At 47.7% G+C, this 10,580-nt stretch overlaps 1 protein-coding gene across 1 annotated transcript; it reads left to right on the top strand.

Moving 5' to 3' along the window:
• The first annotated feature begins 3,655 nt into the window (after nt 1-3,655).
• On the top strand, nt 3,656-4,387 carry LOC127680564 (mucin-5AC-like). The gene has a single exon (XM_052176137.1). It carries the CDS (start codon nt 3,656-3,658, stop codon nt 4,385-4,387), a length of 732 nt encoding a protein of 243 aa, XP_052032097.1.
• Nucleotides 4,388-10,580: the final 6,193 nt, after the last annotated feature.

Raw genomic sequence — 10,580 nt, forward strand, 5'->3', positions numbered from 1 at the left:
GACTGAGTCACCAGCAAGTCATTCCATGGATGCATGAAGACCTCCTCCGGCCACGTATCTGATGTCACAGATGAAGAGGGCATGGTTAGCCAGTAAGCTAAGGAATCTTCACATCACCCACCTCCCCCACAGGTGAGTGAGGGAGCCCCTCCCATGGTTCCCACAGAACTTGTGGTGCCCAAGTCCCTCCCCATTCTCCTGCTTTCTTAGTGGGTAGTGCCCACCCCATTAAAATGTGGTCTGGGGAGAGAGAGGTGCCCTTGTTTTTTAGAAGGTGGCCCAACCGAGCAGGGAGGGAAGAGGTCACACTTTGAAAATCTATCTGCCTGGATTCCAACCCCGCTATTGCCCAGCTCTGTGGCTGTGGGAAGCTACTCAACCTCTCTGGAGAATAGCTGTATCAAGTCAGCCTTCTGGTGCTGTGGCAAAATACCTGAGATAATCAATTTTAAAAGATGGAAGAAATGCATGGTAAGACTCAGGAATCAGGAGCAGGTGAATCTCTGCAGAGCACAGGCCAGGCCAGGCCAGGCCAGGCCAGCCAAAGAACACAGGGAGACCTTGTCTTTTAAAAAAGGGGGTGGGGTGGCAGGAAAGGTTGAGGCTGAGACGGTTACACAAAAGCTAAGTTAGCATCAAGACCTGTGCTCCATCCTCAGCATGACGAAACAAAAGAGAGGTGGCCCATGTCATTCTTGTTCATGGTTGCAGAAGTCTCAGTTTGTGGTTGTTTGTCCCTGTGGTTGTCAGCTCATGACAACGTAACACATTGCCTCCTACAGTCAAGAAGCGGGACACACATGCACATGCATGCATGCACGCACACACACATACACACACACACACACACACACACACACACACACGACAGGGCCTACTATCCCCTTCAATGGCATGCCTCAATGACCTGACTTCCTTCCATCAGGCCCCACCCCTTAGCTGCTGCTGCCTCCCAGCAGCACTAAAAAATTGGACACATGGACCTTTGGGGACATTTCCAAACCATAAGGAAAGGTTACCTCTACAAACAAGAAATTAGAACTTGAGAGTGCTCCCCTGACATGGACAGTACCTCAGGTTCACCCCATTAGCCTCCCCCCAAAATGCAAAATGAGAGCGTGAGCATGATGAGCCTTCCTCAGCTGAGGCTGCTGGGACAGAACACCCTACGCCGGATGGTTTAAACAGAAGACATTTTTCTCTCACAGTCGTGGACACTGGAAGCTCAGAAGCAAGTGTCCAGAGGCTCTGTACAGGTAAGGCCTTTCTGTGACTTAGAGGTGGCCATGTCGCTGTGCTGTATCCTCTAGGCCTTTCTGTGACTTAGAGGTGGCCATGTCGCTGTGCTGTATCCTCTAGGCCTTTCTGTGACTTAGAGGTGGCCATGTCACTGTGCTGTATCCTCTAGGCCTTTCTGTGACTTAGAGGTGGCCATGTCACTGTGCTGTATCCTCTAGTGGCAAAGGCAAAGGATCGGGGTGGAAAAGGAAGAGATCACTCTGGTCTCTTTCTTTTTTTATTTAGACACTAATCCCACCACAGAGATCCGCCCTCATGACCTCTTGTGTGACATCCTTCCTGGGGAAATATGAGCAAATATCTGGTCATCTCAGGTAGGGAATCAGTAATAGACCAAAAAGTTCCCAGAGTTCTCTATGAAGCACAAGCAAGGGGCTTTTACAAGAGCATGCATGACTTGGACACAACCGCATCAGCAAAAGCCAGCACCAATGTGGGCGTTGGTCCTAAGAGCTGGAGCCCTGTAGCTCTCCATACAACTTGTAGGCAGACCTACAGGTTGAAGAGCATTCTCTCTCCAGCTGCTAGCTAAGCTCATGTCAATTTGACATAAGCTAAAGTCATCTGACAAGAGGGAATGTCATTTAAGAAAATGTCTCCAAAGCCCGATGGTGGTGGCCCATGTCTCAAATCCTAGCACTTGGGAGGCAGAGGCAGGCAGAGGCAGGCAGATCTATGTAAATTCAAGGCCTGCTTGGTCAACAGAATACATTCCAGAATAGGCAGGGCTATACAGAGAGACCCTGTCTCAGAAAAAAGTCTCAAAGGAAGGAAAGAAGGGAGGGAGGAGGGAGGGAGGGAAGGAGGGAAGGAGAGAGAGAGAGAGAGAGAGAGAGAGAGAGAGAGAGAGAGAGAGAGAGAGGAAAAATAAGGAAAATAAGGAAGGGAGGGAGGGAAGGGAGGAAAGAAAGGAAGGGAGAAAGGAGAGAAAGAAAATGCTTACATCAGATTGGCCTGTATGCAAGTCGAAAGTTTTCTGAATTAGTGATTGATGTGGTAAGGCCCAGCCCACTGTGAGTGCAGCCACCCTCTGATCAAATGGTCCTTAGTGCATAAGAATGCAGGCTGAACAATCCCAACGCAGCAAGCTAGTAAGCAGCAACTTTCAAGGCCTCTGCTTCCGTTTCTGCCTTAATTTCCCTGGATGAAGGACTACAAGCTGAAAGGTGAAATGCACCCTTTCCTGCCCAGGTTTCATGGTATTTTATCACAGCAATAGAAACTCTAACTATGACAGAAATTGATACCACATCATGGGCTGTGACAGACCTGCTCATTTTTTAACTTTGGGCTAGAGAAGCTATTGAGAGCTCAGAGCTTCTGCTCATGTCACAACTCCTAGTGTTTATAGAAGCTCAGAGGAAGTGGAAACTTAATCTGTTAAGTTTCAGGGACTGCTTGAAACCAGAGAGTTGTTTACAGCACGAGTCTTTCCACCCTCCCTTTAAAGCTAAGTCTTAAGGGGCTTACCTCCAGGATGGATGGAATGTTCCAGGTTAGAGGAAACTGCTACCTGACAGCTCCCAAATGCAGGCTTCAACAGAAGAATTTGGAGACAGGACTGCAACTACTTAGTCTACAATAATCACTTTCCACAGGAAATTTTTAAGAGACTTGACTTGAATTTTTTTAAGATTTGTTTATTTTTATTTTACATATATATGTAAATATATATATAAGTATTTTGCTTGCCTTGCATGTATATGAACTGCATGCATGCCTTGCAGGTGCCCAAGGAGAGCAGAATTCCTAGGTTCCTTGGAACTGGAGGTATAAACGGTCTTAAGCTGCCATTTGGGTGCTAGGAATTGAACTCAGGTCCTCAGCAAGAGTCTCAAGAGCTTCCTGAACCACTGTCTCCTCAGCCCTGAACCACAGGGCACACCCCTAGCCCTTAAGATGAGTGCTAAGCCCTTGTCAGTATACCTGGTGTGCACATGACCCTTTGTAAGTGATTCTAGTTGCAGCAGGTCCAATATCTAGTGGATTGATTAATGAAAGTATGAGTTGGTTGTTAATGTAGAATTAATAATTGAATGTATGAATCAGCCTACAAGGAAATGAGAAGGAAATGAGTGAGTTTGTAGATGATGGAGTGGATGGGTGAACACATGAATGAGTAGGAAAATGATTGAGAAGTGGGATTCTGTCCAAGAAGAAAAGAGAGCCTCCCTTTTGAAGGATTTTCCCTAGAATTTCTGTTCTGGTCTCACAAATTACTTCTCCTGTAGGAATGGGGTGTGGCAGCCTCTCCAGGGGGCCTCTGCACCCCTCCATCCACCTGTGAGTCGCTGCCTCCTGTACTGCCCTGACCAAGACTGAAGCCGCCCAGCGCATCATAGGACATCGTCCCATGATGACAACCAAGAACATTTTCCCAGCCTCTAAGCCAATGACTGGCATTCCGCTCCAAACTTCCTCAGAAGTCCGCAACCCCACCACCAAACCGTCTAAGACCAACAAGTCCAAAAGGTCCATCCTCGAGATGCAGGACTCAGTCTCTACTCTGTCTGATGAACTCCCAGAGAATTGTGACTCCTCCCTCTCTGAGTCCACAAACTTCTACCACCTGGGCCTGCGTTCACTTCCACCAAGGAAACTTCTGGCCCCAGAGCTGCAGGCAAGTGCCCCCATCCCTAGGGCCACAAAACCCAGTGTCTCTAACGATCCCACAGCCATGCTTCAGCTGACAGAGGAGGCATATGAGTTCAGAAAGAATCTCAGCCCAGACCCGTTCCCTCTCATGAGTGCGCCCACTGTGTCAGTCGTAAAGGCACCCTCTGCAGATACGATGGTGGCACCCTCTGCAGATACGATGGTGGCACCCTCTGCAGATACGATGGTGGCACCCTTATCATCAGTGGTGAAGCCACCCTCTTCAGTGACCTCAAAGAGACTCTCTGCAGGAGCTACGAAGCCAAGGACCAAGACCCAGGATACAAACCAGAGGGAGCAAGGCAAAGGAAACCGTTGTTTCTCCCTTGACCTGATGTTTGTTAACCCAAACCAGTCAACTCTGGGGATCCAACATGTCTCTATTCCAGAGGCCACAAAGGTCACTATCCCAGGGACTCACTTTACTTCTTGAACTACCACACAATAAACAACTGACTGCAGTTTCTGTCTCTTACATGGATGCTAGTGTTTCCAGCTAGGTTGGTTGTACACTGCTCAAAGTCAACCTGCATCTAAAAAAGTGCTGTTCACATTACACATGCTATAGATTTGTGTCTTTGCTTTAATAGATTCAGCAGATAGCAGTAACACATCTTAGAGAACCACAGGCTTCTAATTAAAGAAAAAGATGCCCAAAGGGCTAGTGGTGACCTAGAGCTCAATCAGTAGAATGCATGTCAAAAGTGCTTGAAGCCCTAAGTTCAAGACCCAGAACTGTATAAACTGTGAGGGGACATGTGTCTGTACCCCCAGCATTTGATATGTGGAAGTAGAAGAATCAGAAGTTCAAGATTATCCTTGACTACTTAGAGTACTTGGGGTCAACCATAGCTCAAGGTTTACCATGCAGACCTGGTGGCCCAAGTCCAATTCCTGATTCCTACAAAAAGAAGGACAGATGTGACCCCACAAAGTTGCCTTCTGGCACAGGTGTGTGGCTCACATACACCCCCATACATTGAGGTTGAAGCTCTGAAACCAGAAAGAAAGAAGGGTCACAACAGGCTGATAGGTTGAAGAGCAAGCGAAACACAATAGACAGATAAGACTATCTTTTTTATGAGCTTTATTTACCAGTACATGGGCCACTAGGCCAGCAAGCATGAGCATACAGGCAGACATAAGCACACACTTAAACTGACATATAATCCACGTGGAAGTAGGCACACAGGTCTCCAGACAGACACACACAGGCAGGCTGACAAAGGCAAAAGTAACAGATCTCTCCTCCAACCTGCAGGCCATATTTATACAGACTTACACAAAAGTGGAATTCTGCCAGAAATAGTTAAATAAAAGATTATATCATCGTTTCCCCAGATAGCAAAGGTCAGCCCTTATTTCTTCCACTTTAGCTCATGCTTGGATATCCACATCAACAGACTGGCCCCTACAGTCCTGTATTATATACACACATGTGCACACACACACACACACATACACACACATATACATACATACTATACATACACAATAATGATAAATAAACCCTAGTAGCAGCACTGGCAGATGCTCTCCTTGCGTAGGAATAAGATGCTCCCAGACAGTTTACATCCCTGCCCTGACGGTTGAACTGGCTACCTAACCTAAGCAAGGAACCAAGTTCTGAGACTCCATTCATCCATGTGGAAAATTGGGTAATAACTATCTCAAGTCATGTGGCTGAGAGTGTGAAATTGGATAAGCCTGGAGTTTTGACACAGTAGGTGCTTAAGGACAGTCGTGTGGAAGGACGACAGTGGACATCTGTTCACCTCACAAACCTACAGGGTGCTGCTTCACCCTTCGACCCGTTGGTTAATTTTGATGGTCAGATTGGGAAGTACTAAGTAGTCCATACAGCGTGCTTTCACTGTGTCTGAGGGGCTCTTCCAGAAAGGACTAAGGCGGGGACGCTCCATCCAGAACGGGCGGCACCATCCTGTAGGCTGGGGATTTGGGGTGGAGTAAGAGAAGAAGGAAGGAACATGCCAGTGTAGACATTCTCTCTGTGTGACTCATCTCTCTCTCTCCTTCTTTGCCATCATGACTGAAGCTCTTCTGCTCCGCCATTTCCTCCCACCATTCAGACAGGTTCCATCCCACCTGAACCTGAACGAGATGAAACAAATCTTCTGTTCCCATCTAGGAGTTTGGATTGGCTTTGTTTTCTCTGCCAGTTACAAACTAAAAGTAAGCCAGGCTGTGGTGGCACACACCTTTGATCCCTTGAACTTGGGAGGCAGAGGCAAGCAGTGGATCTCTGATTTCAAAACCAGCCTGGTCTACAGACCAAATTCCAGGACAGCCAGGACTACACAGAGAAACCCTGCCTCAATTTAAAAAAAAAAATTTTTTTTAAAGTAACTCCTTATCCATGTTCAAAAAGACCCAATGAACACACAAGCTCTATATGGTGTACTCTGGTAGAGTCATACTTTGGTTTGGGGCCATATCAGTAGACATTGTTTAATGTCCCCAGGAAAGAGATTCTCAAAACTGTGCTGAACAATTTTATCACTACCTGTTTCTACGCATCTAAGCATCCAGACCAGGTTTGCTACAGGAAAGAATTATGGTTCGTGTGAAATCAGGGGTAGAATTGGGAGTCAGGTCCACTGGGCTTCTAAGTAGTTGTTTCTGTCACCCTCTTCTGCCTGCAAGAGGAAAGAAAGAAAATCAACCCTAGTACCTGGTAAAGAAAGAAAGCTGTCCCCCATATCTCCCTATAGCTCATATCTCTCCCCACAGTGAGACTTCTCAGCCAGGGACCACTTGGGCTTCAAAGGGAATGCCTGCAGGTTTTGGTTATCACAGCTTAGAGAGAAGACACTTAGCCCTCACACCCTGATGACAGAATCATTGAGACAAAAATACCAAGAGTGCTGAGGTGAGAGTCTGTGATCTTCACAAACAGGCTTCTGGTTTCTCAGCCAGACACTGGCTGCCAAGAAGAATGCGCAGCCGTGGCTCCAAGTGACCAAGGGACCTGACCAATTTCTTTTTTATTTTAATTTTATATACTTTATTATTTAAAAACCTGCAAAATGGTAAAAACATCTTACATCAAAATTAGCCAGACCAAAAATCTACATTTTTCTGACAATTTCTTTTGTGTATGTGGATGTGTGTGTTATGTTGTGTTTATCTCTGTGTGTGTATGTGTGTGTGCCCTTGAAGAAGGTTATAGATGTCTGTGAACCACCCAATGTGGGTACCAGGATCCAAATCAGTCATGATTGAGCACCAAATTCTTTTTAGCCAAGGAGCCTTCTCTCCAGCCCTTTGAACAACTTCTATAGCATGCCCTTAAAAAGAGGTACCCCCTGCCTTGAAACCTGCCGGGAGTCAACCTTCTGCTTGGCCGAACAGCAATCTGAGAGGATCCTGCCCCTCTAATGACATCATAGATGGAGCAGCCAGGCCAGCAGCTAACAAACTCTCATCTTGTTAATACTATTATCCTAACTTTCATCACTTATAGTGTGTGGGATGTGTATGTGTTCATGTGTGTGTTTGGTGGTGTATACATTTGTGAATGCCAGAGGTTGGTGACATCCAGTGTCTCCGTCACTCACCTTGTCTTCTCTTACATTTTTTAATTAAGTCTTTATTTGTTTTAGGGGGAGGAGCGTGCGCTGGGGCCCATGGGTGGCAGTGGAGGACATCTCGAGGTTGGTTCTCTCCTTCTGTTGCATGGTTCCTTGGGTCAGCTCAGGTAGTCAGGCTTGGCAGCAGATGCCTTTACCCTGAGCCCTCCTGCTGGCCGTCCATCTTGCTTGTTTGCAAGCAAGGACCTGGAGCTCAGCTAAACTACCAAGCCAATGAGTCCCAGGGATGCAGCTGTCTCTACCCCCACCCCCAGCGCCCACCACTGCACCCAGTTTTTACATGGTGCTGGGTAGGCAGACACAGGGTGGGTCTTGTGTTTATACAGAAGACACTTTATCAACCAGGATATCTCCTACCACAACCCACACACACTGCGATTTTTGAGTCTTGTTTCTAATAGTCAAATCTTCATTCTAAAAAGATAAGGCAACACTGCTCCATTTCTTCTAGGACCTTTAAGAAAATGCCCAACCCCACCTCAGGCTTTGTTTAGGCAGCAGATTCTGACACACAGGAGAGCAGTTTCTTCCCGTCATGTCACTGCAGCCCGGTGGCATTTGCCACTCTGGCATTTGTCATGTCTGTCTGGTAGAGTGTGTCAGCCTATCAGATTTCCAGACCTGACTCAGCGCCATTGGTCTCTTTACGCACAAAACCATCTCCTGAAGAGAGAGCAGGTGCACGTTCCTGAAATTTTCATGAGATCCTGGTTGTAAGCAAAGATGCAGTGAAACCAACAAACTAGACAGTTCTGTGGATAGGAAGTCAGCTTATTTGGGGAATCAAGCAGCTGGGCCATATCTGGGGCCAGGGGGTGGAGACAGAGCAGGGTAGGCAGTGGTAAAAGCCTGGACAGGTAGCTAGCGGAGGAAGGAGGAGACATGTGGGCCAGAGCACTGTGGGATTTAAACTGTTGCGGGCTGTTTTGGTGAATAAAGAACTAAATACCTTTTGGCCAAGGTAGTTTGATTATCGGGGATAAATAAGGGAGGTAATGGCTATTCCTGACGAAGAAAAACCCCCTTCACCCCTTCACTAGATTTCGGAGGCCAAGCTCCGCCCTCCCCCCCCCCCGCATTCCACCCACCCCCACCCTATTCCTTCACCCCACCCCCACCCCCACTTTGGGGGGACTGGAATGAACGTCTAAGAACCAAACCTCACTGAGCAGGCTGCAACTGTGTACTCCCAGCAATGAAGGGAGGCTGTGACTGCTCACCCAGATGTCACATGCTCTCCACCGAGTCACCTGCATTGGTTCTTGACATCTGGGGACACACAGTGTATGTCTGGGATGCGGCTAAGCCCTCCAGCTGTGTAATAGAGGAAACACTGGCCTCAGTGTTGACAAATCTAATTTCCTGACTCCCAGACATGGCTCGAACGAGCCGTGTGAGGCTTTGTCTCTGCAAACACATTTAAACTGGCTTCTGCAAATGTGCAGGGAATTTGCTGGCTTGTGTCACTGACTTGAAATTCAGAGGGTGTCTGGATCCAGGGAGAGGATTAACTGTTGCTGGGCTCCACAAGTCCGACGCCCTACCTCGACATCTTCTATTCATTCAAGCGTGCTGAGTCTCCCAGGTTTCAAGAGAGCCGATGCTGTGACTGAGACCTGAGTCCCTTAGGGCCCATCCTCAGAGTCCTTCTCCCTCGAAGTCCTTTCAAATACAGCCTAACCCTAACCACCTCCCACAGTGGGCTTCCAACTCCAAGCTACAGTATGCCTGGCCCAGTCACACCGGAACTAGATGCTAATCAGTGCTCAAAGAGGACACTGAGGCAGAAGAGAGAGAATTCTGGGGAAGATCTGGATGACCCTGAGGATGCACAGGAAGAGGGCACATTTAGTTACCACGTGCCTAATGCACACGGGGAGGATGTGCTGTGAGAAACAGTCTTTTCTAGGAAAGGTGATTAGCCCAACAAGGGTTTTTTCCTGAGCCCCTCCCTCTCCCTTTGCACTAATCAGCCAATCACAGATTGTGAACTGTGCTCCCGCCCTTGAGATGAGACACACCACCTACATGAGAGATAAGAGACAGAGGCCACGCTTCTTGTTGTAGTGTCGGGGTTTGGTGACTGTTTATAGGATGAATCCCCAGGTAGGGCAGTCTCTGGGTGGCCTTTACTGCAGACTCTGCTCCACACATTGCCTCCCTTATTGCTCCTGTGAGTATTATGTTCCCTTTCTCAGATGAACCATAGAACCCTCACTTAAGTCCTCCTTCTTCTTGAGCTTCCTGTGCTGGGTGAATTGTAACTTGTTTATTTTGAGCTTTTGGACTAGTATCTGCTTATTAGTGAGTGCATACCATGTGCTTTCTTTTGTGACTGAGTTACCTTGCTCAGAATGACACTTTCTAATTCCATCCATTTGCCTAAGAATGCCATGGCTGTCTCCAGAGGGACCCTGCCAGAGCCCTACAAATACAGAGGCAAAAACTAGCAACCAACTATTGGACTGGGCTTGGGGTCCCCAACAGAGAATCTGATGGGTGGTCCAGAGGAGCTGAAGGGGTTTACAGCCCCATGGGAAAAACAATGACTTCAGACACCCAGACACCCCAAGACTCCCAGGGACTGAACCATCAACCAAGGGGTACACATGGTTCCAGCCAAAAATGTGGCAGAGGAATGCCTTGTTGGGCATTAGTGGGAGGAATGGTCCTTGGTCAGGTAAAGGCTCAACAGAGGCCCCAACAAAGGGAAACAGATGGACGGGGGATGGGAGTGTGTCGGGTAGAGGGGCATATACATGGAGGCAGGGGGTGGGAGGAGGGGGGGTTGGGAATCTTTGGGGAGGGGGGCTTTTGGGAGGGGGGAAATTGGGAAAGGTTTTACCATTGGCAATGTAAATGAAGAAGATACTCAATAAAAAAAAAAAAAAAGCGCCAGGCTGTTGTGGCGCATGCCTGTAATCCCAGCACTTGGGAGGCAGAGGCAGGCAGATTTCTGAGTTCAAGGCCAGCCTGGTCTACAGAGTGAGTTCCAGGACAACCAAGGCTATACAG

This window comes from Apodemus sylvaticus, chromosome 1, assembly GCF_947179515.1.
Source record: "Apodemus sylvaticus chromosome 1, mApoSyl1.1, whole genome shotgun sequence".
Classification (NCBI taxonomy): Eukaryota; Metazoa; Chordata; class Mammalia; order Rodentia; family Muridae; genus Apodemus; species Apodemus sylvaticus.

Bases quoted from the DNA above. Each gene is read 5' to 3' on its own strand.
- LOC127680564 (XM_052176137.1), top strand. From the start codon at position 3,656: ATGACAACCAAGAACATTTTCCCAGCCTCTAAGCCAATGACTGGCATT.